Consider the following 13,552-nt stretch of genomic DNA (forward strand, 5'->3'; position numbering starts at 1 on the left):
AAATGTAAAATGCTGCTAATAAAATGAACTCTCACAAGTGTCTGAATTGTGAGTTTTGAATGAAAGAGTGATGACACACAGATGTGGGGCCCTTATTGGCCCCTGGAGCGTGGAGGAGGGGCCTAGAGCCTGTCATTGAAGGACGGAGAGAGAGATAGAGAGAGAGTTTGCTGGAGCAGCAGGTAAACGGGTGTTTGTCAACTCGAGCATTTCCCTCATGACACCCTAATGAGCAGATTGACTGATTCTGGAGCTGCTTCTCTGATGTGACTCGTGTGTGTGTGTGTGTGTGAGAGAAGAACACACTCTCCACTTGACGAGGACCCGCGTTTCCACACCAGCAACTTCCAACATTTTGTGCATTTTTTTTCCAGCATCCAGGATGAAGCCCAACAAAAGAGGTGAGAGTCGTTTGCAGATGCGGTGTGTTGCGCGCGTCGCGTGGACGCAGCGCGATTCAATGGCGTCAGATCTGTATTGCCACGCGCTGTGGCGTGATTTTCAGTCTGAAAGCGTCAAACGCAGATAATATGCTCCTGATTCTGGCCTTTCGTGAAGCGCCAGATTCGTGCGTTTGGAATCTTTGCAGCTTTATTGACGTCCACGCGTTTATTACATTGTATCATTGTGGTCCGATGACGTCAGCGCGCGTTTGTTTGTTTCTTTTCGCGCGTCTGCGGCCCCGTTTGTTTATTCGCGTCTCCAAGAAGAATTTTGTTTGATCGCTTCTGTATGCCTGTGTAGTTTCAAATGTAAGGCTTTTTTTTTTATAAACGAAAGATTTGCAGTGAATGACGCTGAAGACGCAGAGGCTCCTCAATCGTGCGTGTGCGCGCGTGTGTGTTTGTACGTGGCCCTCGTGTTTGTTTGGAACTAAAGATATTCTTATGGTTCTCGGTCCGCATGCAACGTGAAATTAAGGAAAGGGGAAATGACGTCGTAGATGTGTAGAGTTCATTCAAGCGTTTTGTTGCATTGGTTTTATGTTAGAGATTCATTTGCATGAACTAATAGTTGTGTAATCGAGGAAAAAAAGTCAGATGAAATTCAGAATTGTAGATTTTACTATTATTTTATTCAACTCTGGGTAGTTTTACATGTTTGTCGACTTTACAAGTTATGTAATATTCTGTAATGCTGCTCTTTTTTTGGATCATGCATCCACCACTTCAGGAAACACACGTTTTCATTTGTCAAATACGTTTAAGAAAACTGCATACTGCTACAAATGATAAGGGAAACAGGGATACAGTTGCAGACTGGAGAATGAATGCCCAGAGGGGACAGACACACACACACAATCTGCTTTGTTAAAGTGGGTCTCAGGAACTCCCACATTTTTAGCTGCTCTTTAAGGCTTCAGGTTTCAGCGGAAGAAAGAAACTCTGGAGTGTGTCTGATACACACGTCTGGGTTTAGAACGTGTGCTTTCCCCGTGACCGAGCTTTCTGTCAGAAATGCAGTATTTAGGCCAATTTTGTGATCGTTGCTTAAGTAAAATAGTGGAAACTTACAGGTTCTTACATCATTTGAGGTAGATACTGTAATGCTGTTAACAACAATTGTAGTAACTGGTGCATATTGAGAGACACTGAGTTAAAAGCTATATTGGTGTGTTTTTGAGAATTTAATGTAATGTTAAACTAATTTAGTAGTTAAGGTGTTTGTCCAGATTTTTTTAGCCTCGTCTAAACAGGCTTGTACTCAAAAGATAAATGTTTTGTAATGGATTAGTGGTAAAGCATATTCACTTCAGCGATGGTTGCATATTGTTAATGGCCGATTTGAGAAACAACTGCATGAATTATACTGTCAGCTTTATCTGGAGATAATGATTGTTTTTAATACGCAGCAGTTAGTGCTTTCATGATAATGCTCATTGTTAAGTTAAAACACTTGTTTGGATCACCTGTAAAGCTCAATAGGTCACTAGATAAGCTTCATTTTCCTCTGGTTTGTGAGCGTCAGGATGGGGGTGAGGAGACACTGTCTGGGTGAAGGTGTGAATGGAGGAGCAGTTCAGACTCTGTAGTGTTTTGATGTGTAAATGGAGTGCAGTCAAGCGGATTTATCTTTGCCGACCGACACAATTCCGTCGTAAAATAAAAACTGCTTCACAGTATCCGTTGCATTAGTTCAATTGCATTGTTTAAATGAAAGCATTGTGTTGTAAGATGCAGTATTGCATGCGGTGTGATCTTTTCTTGCACATTTTGCCAAATTTAGAAAGATCCTCTGGCTGTTATGCATGCGAGAATGTGCATGCAAATTTTTTTGTGACCTAAACAAGATGACTTTCATTCTTCTGTCATGTATGTGGTTTTGAGACTAGTATTTCTGTTGTTGTCTTCTTCTCAGCTTTTGATGAGGACCAGAACGGAGACACTGAGTTTTCTGCCATGTCAGACAGCGACCCGTGTGAAGACGACAGTTACCCTCTCAACCTGTCCACCAGCGGCAGAAGAAGTGGGTCTGCAGCCAAACGCCGCCGTCGAGGAAACCTCCCCAAAGAATCTGTCCAGGTTCTGAGGGACTGGCTGTACCAGCATCGCTTCAATGCTTATCCTTCAGAGCAGGAGAAGCTGAGTCTGTCTGGACAGACACGTCTGTCTGTGTCCCAGGTGAGATCCAACGCAGAGGGTTTCGACCTAAACTGCTGCATGCAATTACAACATAACTAAAACGTATAAGCATTTAAGTATCATAAACTTAATGTTTAGATCTGAATTTAAAAAAATCTCCTTTTACTTGTATTTATGTTTCAAAGCAGTATGATATTTTTCATGCATGCACAATGAAACTGAAGTTTTCAAGCTAAAAATGTAAAATTACTATTAAAGTGTCATAAATGTAATCTTATTTAGACTTAAATTTCACAGTTTGCTTTTACTTGCCTTCAGTTTCAATATAAAGTTTTCCCGCTCTAAAGGCAAAATTGTCATACTTTAGTCTTATTTAGAAGTCAATTTGAAAATAGTCGTATACCTGCCTTTGTTGTTTCCTGTATGACAGTTTTCTATGCATTTAGAAAAAAATGAAAACTTTGACATTTGAATTCAAAAGTATGATAAGTTTAAACTTAAAGGGGACATAACACGCACTGTTTCTGCCAATCTCATATTAATTTTGAGTTCCTAAAGCGTAGTATTGCATTGTTCATATCTCAGAAGAACCTTTAGTTTGATCAGATTTACAGATGTTACCATGTTTAGCATGAGAATCCAACTCTTTAACAGTGTAAATAACTTGCAATGCATGAAATGGTGTTAGACTAAACTTTAAACTGTTTTTAAACTTTCAGTTTTAAAAACTAAACTTAAACGTTTACTTGGCTTCATATTGTCCATGCATTTACAATGAAAGCACACAAGGCAAAATTATCACATTTTTATCTTATTAAAATGTCTTAAGTCTTTAGTCTTAAATTTTGGTCTGTTCCTCACAGCTTTTATATGGTTTCAGAATACAGTGCATAAGCTTGTTAATTTGGTTATGAATGTCAGATGTCAAAAGTGAGCATGTTTTTTCAGATTAAGCTACATATGGACCAGAGACAAAAGTCTTGTTAATCATCAAGTTCAGTTTAAGAAATGTTCTCTTTCTAGTATTACATTTTTTTGTATCTTTGATCCTCTTTTGCATTTGGCTGTGATCTTCAACAAGACTAAGACTTTCCCACACATTCTGCACTGTGTTTTGTCCTTGACCGAGCGCTGCGGTGTTGTCAGAGCACAGGAATGCAGGCGGCGAGGCCTGTGCTGCATATTTCCTCTGGTCTCCATTAGAGCCAGCTGTCTGTCTGACACAGCATGCAGTTCACTGCGGCACCATCAGTAGGCGCCAATTTAGCAACAAACTAAACGATTAACAGTCCATGAAATACGACTTTTGCCTCAAACTCCTAATTTTCTGCTAATTAATAGTTACTGACGTAATTAAGTTTAGGTGTTGGGTTGAACTAGGGATGTAGAATACGGTAGTGCTGAATATGTGGTTTATAAGTACTAATAAACAGCCAATAGGTAAATAAAAGCCATGCTAAAAAGCAGCTAGAATTGGTCCTTATACTGAAGTTTTACAGGTTAATTTTTTTATACTGGTAAATGACAGGATCATTTTTCTTTAGATGGTGCTTTTTCACTGTGTTCCTCTGATAAACTTGGAAAATCTGAAAAAATCCAGAAATTTCAAGTGGGTTAGTTATATAACCTTCATTGGCTAAAAATGCCAAAATTACCACAAATGTATTATAAATGTAAACTAATTGTTACCTAAATGAAAATGATTCTCTTAGTTTTAGGTCAGTACCTGGACTAATATATTTATTAATTTGAAATACCTGTTTGTGTGAGTGTGATTCTTTTATAATTCTTATTATCTTATATTATTATTTTTTAAATAAACCCCTTAACCGTTCATCACAGATGACTGGAAAAAAATATATAAAAAATCAGTGGTCAGAAAGTGCTGAAACCTTGTGGTGAGCAGGGTTAAACGCTGCATTTAGTCCAGTCAAACCTACTTTTATCGCAATTTTCACATTACACACAGTTTTAAAGCAGATACTCTTCATGCCTAATTGTGGATTTTGTCTGATTCAAGCTTCCAATACTAGTTTACATTTTCTGATGATTAAAAAAAATCAAGCAGTTTAGATTTGCTATATACTATATGTTGTGCTACACAAGTATAATCTATGTATAAATGTATGTATTCTGATGAACTTTATATAATGTGATCAGTCCCATGGCATTTTTTGTTTCTAAAATGAAAGTCTTTCATTTTATTCGTAGATCTGTAACTGGTTCATAAATGCCCGCCGGAGGCTCCTGCCGGACCTGCTGAGAAAAGATGGCAAAGACCCCACTCAGTTTACAATGTCACGACGCACCTGCAAACCAGACAGATCTGCCTCACCGGAATGTCCCGCCTCTTCGACCCGCCCCTCTGTCATCTGCCCCGCCCCCACATTGGACTTGAGACTGCTGGGTAACACTGCAACGGCAATTTTGGCTGGAGCCGGTTGCTTGCCATCATCGGGAAACAGAGATGGCAGTGTTCAGGCTCTGATGCAGCTGGACACTCGAGGTTTACTGAGATGGGAAGGTCTGACCGGAGACCAGCACCTTACAACCATACCATATGCTTCTACCTCTGTCCCAACCCTAGGAGCGGTGAGCCCGACTGGGCTCCTGTTTAACACACCTCCACCTACCCCACCGGAGCTTTGCCCTCAAGATTTCAGCGATCTGAAGCTTCTGGTGGATGCGGCCCTACAGCGAGCAGCCGAGCAAGAAATCAGTCAGCAGAAAGAACAAACGATGCAACCTCAAACAAATGGACCTGCAAACGAAAGTTCAAGAGCGCTCGTCCAGAATGGTGATTCGGAGACTCCTTCAAGGGACAAATCCGATGCTGCACCGAGCTTGATGGAGAGCTCAGTATTACCCGTATCGGTTCCTATCACAAGCCACTCTTTTTCAGGCCCTCACATTGATCTGAACACGGCTGCTGCCTCCGATGCAGAATCTGGAAGCTTTGTGTGGAGCGTTCGACAACCTGCTCGACCTGCGAATGTAGTTTCACACACATGGGTTTCGCAGTACACATGCAATACGATCACGGAAGCGGTAAACTAAAAACTCAAGCAGACCAACTCACTTTAGACTCCATTTGTTTGCTTATTTTTGTTGGAAGACTCGGGAGCAGATGTAAACCTGCCTCCCCAAATGGTTGTCATAGATCCCGAATGGATGTTGCTAGGTACCCAGAGAGGCTCTTCACTGAAATTCACTTTGAGAGATTCAGGAGTAAAGCTTCTCTACACCTCAATGTATTTTTAAGACATTTTAAAAGTTCTTAAACCAAAACTTTTTTTTCTTTTTTTGTATACTACATCTTCAAAAAGAATCCAGCATTCAGACTCCGAGGCCAGGTGGAGGTCCGTTCAGGTGGAAATATTAACCATGTGCAAACACCAGCAAACCTGCGCAACTCAGGTTTACAGTCAAGAGATTTTCATTTGAAAAATTTGTAGTTGAAGTGGCCTTTCATTGTTTTTGATAAAGAAGCTTCACATGTGCTCGTTTCCCTAAGTATATCCATTAGGGTTAGACATCTGTGTGTCGTATAGCATGCTTTACTTATCTGTAGTGATCTATGAATGCAAAGACCAGCATGCAGCATTTAAATGTCAGCATTTAGCATCCAAATGCGCTCTTCGATTTAATAATATGCTCAGATTTTTGCCTGAGAGCCACTGCTGATGAAGCATCTACTTCTACAATCTCAACATTGAAAGTCTTTCCTAGTAGTGTGATTTTTGTAATTTCCTGCACTTTATAGTCCAATTTCACCTCCTCGTCAGTATGTCAGGATCGTCCATCCCGTCTCAGATTAAGATCCGAGTGCTCTCGTGACATGTGCTTTAAGAAATTGATCGCACTGCAGAGATCATCCCTCACGTCTCGTGTCTGTCTGAGATGCGGGAGGGAGGTCGTCTCAAAGACAGCCGGCATTGATTTCCTTCACTTCTTATGTAATGTGATCATTTTTTTGCTGAAATGATTATGGTTCTTACAGTGTTAGGTGGAGTTGATGATCAGCGTTAATAATTGTTTAACATTATTTACACGTGTAGTTTTATTTTTGATTCTAAAATTGTTTCATGCATTTCCAAGATGAATTTAAAGTCTGTTCGTACCTCTCCGAGATGAACTGAAGTGCTTCTTTCTCGCTCCTCATCTGTGAATGTATTTAGAGAACTAACAGATATTATTTAGAAAACCTGATTTCATGAGATTAGTCTCTTTCTCTTTTTGGACACTAGAGGATCTAGATGCATTATGATTTTATGCTTGTAGTTTCCATGAAACTGAGGACAGATTAGTCTTTATAGTAATGATCTTATGATGCGGTTCACATCATTTCAGTTTATTCAATCACAAACGTGCCAATATTCTGATTAGTTTTTATCGTGCTGCTTAAATGCTCACTGAGGTCACGTCTGTAGTACTGTACATGTTTCTTGTTTTTCAGTGCGTCTCAGGTTTTTCTATTCTAGTTTTTGATCGACTTTTCTGTCTCGGTTTGGAGTCATTTTATTTCCTTCTCTGACATCACAAAGGGAGTTTTTAATAAAATTCTAAAAGGTGCATTTTTTTTAAAGCCACGTTTGAGTTGATTATGAGAAACCGACTGTCATTGTGTAGCATCACAAACTGTACTACAGATCTAATTAACAAACACTTCAAAACCACTGAGATCGATGGTTTAGTTACTGAAACAGTGATGGGTACTGGAAGTAACTCTAGTCTATATATTTCCTATAATGTACTCTGTTTTCACCTATTCAGAAAGACCAATATTAATATTCATGGAACTGTATTATTGATGTTCTTATTGTTACAATGGTCTTCTGGATGTCAATGTGAAACATGTAAATATATCATTCAGGTTTTTGTCTCTCATAGGTCTGTTTTTAATGTGTGTGTATATACATCAAAAATGCATAGCTCTCTCCTGTATGACCGATGGGTTCTTTTTTTTTTTTTTTTAAGATTGTATGTGTAACTGAGGGCAGTAAAGCTGGCATTTGTGCCTTACATGCTTCCTTAGAAAATCTTTGGACTAGTCTGTGCAATATCTGCCTTAAGATTTTATTTGATGTCTTTTTATACAAGCATTACAGAGAAATAAAGCTTCTTTTTTTCGTATGTTTGTATTAATGTTGTAGAGTAATGAAAATGGCTTTATTTTACAGATTATCACCCATTAAGAATTGAGTAGTGTTGATTTCTAGATACACAGAAATGATTTTGAGAATTCACTATAGTTTGAGAGCTTCTTTATTTCAGTATAAATTGTTTCATGTTCGTATGATGGATGACTTCATGTTTGAGAGCTGCCACTTTAAATACACATTTTATAAGTTGAAAATACAAGGAGCATTACCACCGAAAAATCAACTTATACCAAAGTATGCATCAAAGCATTATCAGGAGAATGAAATTGAAAAATTTAGGATTTTTTTTTCTGTAGTTTTACTTCCATTAATGACTCTCTATAATATATGACAGTTTAAAAATTCCCATCATGTTTTTGACATCTGATAATATCTCTGTTATAATCCTTCTAAATGCACACGGAAAAATAGCTTTGTCTACAGGTTTATGACATCTCCAATGTGTAATTAAATTTCTGAGTTGCACAGATTCAGAAAGTTCAAGACATACAGCCGCAGCTAAATATTACATTGCACAGATTCTTAGCAATATAATCTGCTCATATTACATGCATCTGGAGAAAAATAAAACAATTTTATAGATCACTGAATATTTTTTTACATGAAATGTGGTATTTTTCTTGACTTCTAGATGCTGATGTGTTTGTAAAGCGCTGTGCAGCTGCGGCTGATGCTCTCTGATCGTCTACATGTCATCTTTTTCTTTGGCCCCGTGTTTGAGAATCCGGGTGAATTCGCCGTAGTTAAAGTTGCCCTTTTTGTCAATGGGAGCCTCTCTGAAGAGTTCGTCCACATCTTCATCTGTGAAACGATCTCCCATGGTGGTCAGCAGCTCTCGCAGGTGGTCTTCATGAATGAAACCTGTGCAGACGAGAATCAAACACAGCTAGAGCAGTTCATGTGTTTCAACAAACACGTCTAAGATGTGAACTACTACATTCTCTGCATTTTGAGAAATCATTTCCACATCTTTTATTTGCTAAATAAAGTTCTAAAATTCTAATGTATAGCCTTTAACTTATAGTACAGATGCATCTTAAATCATGCATGTAAGCATGTAGAATATGCAATTAAAGGGTTGTTCTTTTTTTTTTTTTTTTTTTTTTTTTTTTAAGCAGTCCAAATATATTTATTCATTATAGAACATTTCCCTATATCACCCCTTTGTTATGGAGGCTGTAAACTGCAGAAATTAAAAATAAATAAATGTATTATTAATTATGAAAATAAATACATTTGGGGAAAAAAAATGAACAAACAAATAAATCTGAAAATAAATTAAAAATCTAGTAAAAATAAAGTTTAAACATTTATATAGGAAAATAATAAATTAAGGGGAAAAGTAATTCAAAAAATAAAAATTTAATTAATTATATTTGTTTTATAAAGTCACATATTTCTATATTTATTATTTCTATTATTAATGTTTTTTATTTATTTATTTTCTATTTTTGCAAGTCTGGTCAAAGTCTTGATACAGAGACAGGTTTAGTTTTACCGGATCCTTCCTCGTCGAAGCAGGCGAAAGCGTTCCTGATGACATCCTCCGGGTCGGTTCCGTTCAGCCGTTCTCCAAACATAGTGAGGAACATGGTGAAATTGATGGGCCCCGGAGCTTCACTCATCATCCCATCCAGGTAATCTTCAGACGGGTTCTTACCTGAGCACCACACACACCGAAGGGAAGGTCAGTATTTGATCCAGAAGACTATTATGACATCAGTTCCTCCCCGTCAGACTCACCCAAAGAGGCCAGCATGTCATGGAGATCCTCTTTATCGATGAATCCGTCTCGGTTCTGGTCGATCATGTTGAAGGCCTCCTTGAACTCCTGGATCTGTGACTGGTCAAACATGGCAAACACGTTTGAAGTGGCTCTCTGTGGCCTCTTCTTAGTGGTCTTTCCCTTTGCTCGCTTGCTGGACATGATGACGGAGTTTCAGGTCTGGAGAGAGCAGAACATGCTGATGACTTTTCTGCAATTATATGCTCCGGTGTAGATGAGCTTGGTCAAGAAAACTTTAAAGATGATGTAAAAGTCAATCAGTTTGGGTTTTGGGTTAGAGCAGGAAATAAAGTCTGCGTTTAAGATATTTTATTTTATGACATCCATCTTTCTTGTGATTTTTTAAAGGTTTTACTTATCTAAATAACAAGTATCTCCTAGAGAGGCTGTCATCAGACCAAGCCAAAAATTTTACAGTAAAAATATTAAGTATGATCATGCATAATAATAACTACGGACATAATTCAGAAACTGTCCAAATCAGGGCTGAGTTAACTAAAACAAACAACAAATTGTAACATATAAAAGATAACATTTTCTCATTTTCAATTTAGTTTAACTTGATGCACTAAAATAACACAAACTAAAACTGTAAAAAAAAAGTAAAAAAGTAAAAAGTAAAAATTAACAAGCTTATTTTTTACTTTTATCTTGTCCAAATGCACCGCATCACGGTATATGTTCACATTAAATATATTCATATGTCCAGCTCTCAGAAAAACTCACATTAGACAGTCAAACTCTGAGATTTAGATTTATAGACAGACCAAAGTCACTTTAACATGTGCCTTTTAAGACTAAGCATTTAATTAGCAGAAGCCCTTCCAAAGTGGGGGTTCTTTAATTATATTAGTCAAATTTGATCTAGAGAAACATTTGATATCTGCAAACAGAGGACAGTAAAGCTAATGTTACAGATGGTTTCTGTTGTGTTCAATGAGAACAGAAGCACATCATAACCATCGGTTTCAAAACACATTAAACATTTATGAATACATCATTCATTGTGAATATGTAATTAAAGTTATACAGTTCTGCTGGATGGCTGCAGTCAGATACCAGTCATTTTCATATCTGTCTTTTTATTGCTCGTGTATTTTTCTGCTCAATAAAGTATAAGCAAATGCTGTGGAATGATATGTTAATTCTTCAATAGCTGCGCTGGTACGTATGCAAACCTGCTGCTCAGTGTCTTCATATCACATTAATCGTACACTGAAGAAACCTGCTTCTGATGCAGCACGAAACTATCCGTTATGAATTTGGGTCAAATCATGTTATATTGTACAATAGCTTGCTCATTTTGGTATGAAATGCTGTGTTTTAAAACTCTTTGACTGCATTATTCCTGTGCGGTGTGTTTTGTGAGTATGCATTATTTATGGACCTGATTAACTATCTGCTTATTTTCAGGCAATGCATGTGTGTGTGCATGTGTGTGTGTGTGTGTGTGTGACCACATCATCAGATCACAATGTCCAGCTCGACCACAGGATTAAATGCAGGAATTTAGAAACAGACGGTCTGACCGGCTGAAGGTCATCAGATGCTCATCGTCCTGCAGGACACATGCCCTCATTGATGTATGTCGTAATATACTGGATAGCAATAACACAATATATTATTAAGTTATAAATTAGGTTAATTTTGGGTTAAATTGTTTAACAGCTTTAGACTTCTGTAGAAAACGTCAACATTCTTACGTTTTAATTTGATAAATTGTGTTAAACCTGGGCTTTTATATAGTTTTAATTGAATGAATTAGTTAATCAAATATAGATTAAATTTTTTATACATTTTTGTTATAAAATAAAACAATACAATTGAGATTTACTTTAATACATTTGGTAAACTTAGGTGTCAATATTGTTTTAATTATTTAATAATTCCCCCCCCCCCCCATGTCCTCGGTGTCACTTTCCTGATTTTGTATTTATTTTTTTCTAACAAAACTGACTCATCCTACAGGAAGTGACATCATTAAGGAAGGAAAACAGGAGCTCCACCAATAAGTATTATCTATGGACTTATTGAATTAGTTGGTTTGTGTGTCTCTAAAACAAGCGTCTTTTTAAATGATACAAGCTATCCAGTGATTTTGCTCCTTTAATACTTCAGTGCTGTTTAACAATAGAAAAGCTTCATCTGCTCTTAGTGAAGGTTACAATAAATCATTATATCCTTATAGTTGCTCTCTGTTAATGAGTTGCTTCTACTGTTTCAGGATCTGTTCTCTGGCCAATGGTTACGTTACCTGTGACTTTTTGACCTCAACGGCACACAAAATGGCCAAACACTCGTTTCCAGTGGAGCACTTATACAGCCAAACTACATGCAAAGAAAGGCATATGTTTGAAACTCAGGAGATTCTTTGAATAGTGAGTTGTTGACAAACTCCAATAACAGAAATGCACTGAACTGCATTAAAAACACTCAAACAAAGCCTTAAATGTCCATCAGATCCTTTTCTCAGCGTATGAGCGATGATCATGCATCACTTTTAGCTCCATAACTTCAACATACGTCACCAGCTCCATCCAGATCTTTCCTCAGTGTCCCAAACTCATACAAAGCTTCAGTTAATAAGACTTTATAGCACATAAAACCAAACCAAAGCACAATAAGACATCATAACTCACCTCTGCTTCAGCTGGTGGATTGTGCGTTCCTCTGGACTGTGTTTTTGTGCTGGAAAGAAAGACAGTCTGTTACTATTTCGAGACACAAAAGTTTCTCAAGAGCATCAGCTTGAATAATGCACCCCTCCCATTTCACTCTCAGCCAATCAGAGGCCTCTGTTTTCCTGAAAAGAGCCCGCCCACAGCTGGGATTTAGCCATATAAGGGCAAGGAATGTTGCGCCTGTGTCTGTGTAGGACACACAGAGAGTGAGATTCCCAGAGGAATTGACATGAAATGACAGGAAAAGAGATAAGCTGCCTTATTTAGAGAAAACTGGAATCACACCTCCCTGTCTTTGTGTGTGTGTGTGTGTGTGTGTGTGTGTGTGTGAGGATTGGATGGATGCATTGTGTTTCTCTGTTTCTCAGCATATGTTCAAATTTGTTTTACATTTCATTGACCCCTAAACATGATCACCCCATCCTTAAATTTAAACTTTATATATATTTTATCATGTGTAAAGACCCAGTTTACTAAAAGTATTATTTGAAAAAAAAAAAAAAGGTTTATTTAGTTAGGTTTTTTTCTATTCACCAGAGCGCTGTACTTTCAGTTTGTTCATTTGTTTTATCATTTTTTATTGTTTACATATTTATTTTGAAGTAATACTTATATTTATTTATTTTAAGGAAATCAATTAATTAAAATCTAATTTTATCTCCAAGGTTTACCCCTACTCCTTGTGCTGTGGCACATCTTGGCTTGACAGTGATCTGGCAGAAGCTCCTGAAACTCCATTAATCTTCATAACCTAGATATGTTCCCTTCCGCATTATTAGATAACTCTGTTAATATTTAGTAACTCTCACTTTTGTGCACAACAACACTTTAGTCATTGTCTTCCATGGCCATCAAGTGTGACATGAGCCAGGAACCAAACAAAAGAAAGAGAGAGAGAGAGAGAGAGAGAGAGAGAGAGGTATTATTATTGGTATGGAAGTTATTATATTACTGTTCTTGGAAAAAGTCCACTATCACCATGAAAGCTGGAATTGTTTACCATCTCTAAAGTGTCTCTTCACCCAGTGTCTAAACACTAAAAACTATTATAACTGAGCAAAAAAATTTTTTTGGTAAAATTGTATGTATTCATTTATATTTATTTAAGGCATGAATAACACAAATATGCATATAGTTAACATTAACAGTGTAAAATATACAATCGCTGCGAGGACATCTATGAACTGACGTATGTCAAGTGTTTTACCAAATCATTTAAAATTAAAAGTAATTACTAGCACTCTTTAGAAAATGTAAAAAAATAAGAATGAGAACTGGATTATTTATTTTTATTTATTATTTAGTATCCTACAATCTGGCTTCGATTATTTATTTTAGAAA

At 37.2% G+C, this 13,552-nt stretch overlaps 2 protein-coding genes across 6 annotated transcripts; one reads left to right on the forward strand and one right to left on the reverse strand.

Moving 5' to 3' along the window:
- Positions 1-99: 99 nt before the first annotated feature.
- Positions 100-7,933, forward strand: LOC113051006 (homeobox protein TGIF2-like). Of its 4 annotated transcripts, none has more exons than XM_026214576.1 (3): positions 100-401; positions 2,359-2,621; positions 4,794-7,933. In XM_026214576.1, the coding sequence occupies exons 1-3, from the start codon at positions 383-385 to the stop codon at positions 5,637-5,639; spliced, it is 1,128 nt and encodes a 375-aa protein (XP_026070361.1). In that variant the 5' UTR covers positions 100-382; the 3' UTR covers positions 5,640-7,933. The 4 variants fall into 4 exon arrangements, with proteins under 4 accessions (XP_026070361.1, XP_026070362.1, XP_026070360.1 ...); XM_026214577.1 differs by lacking the exon at positions 100-401 and adding an exon at positions 418-752; XM_026214575.1 differs by lacking the exon at positions 100-401 and adding an exon at positions 767-846.
- Positions 7,830-12,325, reverse strand: LOC113051007 (myosin regulatory light polypeptide 9-like). Of its 2 annotated transcripts, XM_026214579.1 has the most exons (5): positions 12,170-12,272; positions 11,785-11,858; positions 9,488-9,689; positions 9,243-9,404; positions 8,365-8,605 (listed from the first exon to the last, which is right to left on the reverse strand). In XM_026214579.1, the coding sequence occupies exons 3-5, from the start codon at positions 9,669-9,671 to the stop codon at positions 8,430-8,432; spliced, it is 522 nt and encodes a 173-aa protein (XP_026070364.1). In that variant the 5' UTR covers positions 9,672-9,689; positions 11,785-11,858; positions 12,170-12,272; the 3' UTR covers positions 8,365-8,429. The 2 variants fall into 2 exon arrangements, with proteins under 2 accessions (XP_026070365.1, XP_026070364.1); XM_026214580.1 differs by lacking the exon at positions 11,785-11,858 and having other exon boundaries at positions 7,830-8,605; positions 12,170-12,325.
- Between the last annotated feature and the right edge of the window lie 1,227 nt (positions 12,326-13,552).

This window comes from Carassius auratus, chromosome 31 (assembly GCF_003368295.1).
Source record: "Carassius auratus strain Wakin chromosome 31, ASM336829v1, whole genome shotgun sequence".
NCBI classification, from domain to species: domain Eukaryota; kingdom Metazoa; phylum Chordata; class Actinopteri; order Cypriniformes; family Cyprinidae; genus Carassius; species Carassius auratus.

Excerpts from the sequence above, each read along its gene's own strand:
- LOC113051006 (XM_026214575.1), top strand. The coding sequence starts at position 792 with ATGACGCTGAAGACGCAGAGGCTCCTCAATCGTGCGTGTGCGCGCGTG. Across the intron at positions 847-2,358 it reads GTGTGCGCGCGTGTGTGTTT|CTTTTGATGAGGACCAGAAC; the intron begins GTACGTGGCCCT and ends TCTTCTTCTCAG. Across the intron at positions 2,622-4,793 it reads CACGTCTGTCTGTGTCCCAG|ATCTGTAACTGGTTCATAAA; the intron begins GTGAGATCCAAC and ends TTTTATTCGTAG.
- LOC113051007 (XM_026214580.1), bottom strand. The coding sequence starts at position 9,671 with ATGTCCAGCAAGCGAGCAAAGGGAAAGACCACTAAGAAGAGGCCACAG. Across the intron at positions 9,405-9,487 it reads TGACATGCTGGCCTCTTTGG|GTAAGAACCCGTCTGAAGAT; the intron begins GTGAGTCTGACG and ends TGTGGTGCTCAG. Across the intron at positions 8,606-9,242 it reads CTTCGACGAGGAAGGATCCG|GTTTCATTCATGAAGACCAC; the intron begins GTAAAACTAAAC and ends TCGTCTGCACAG.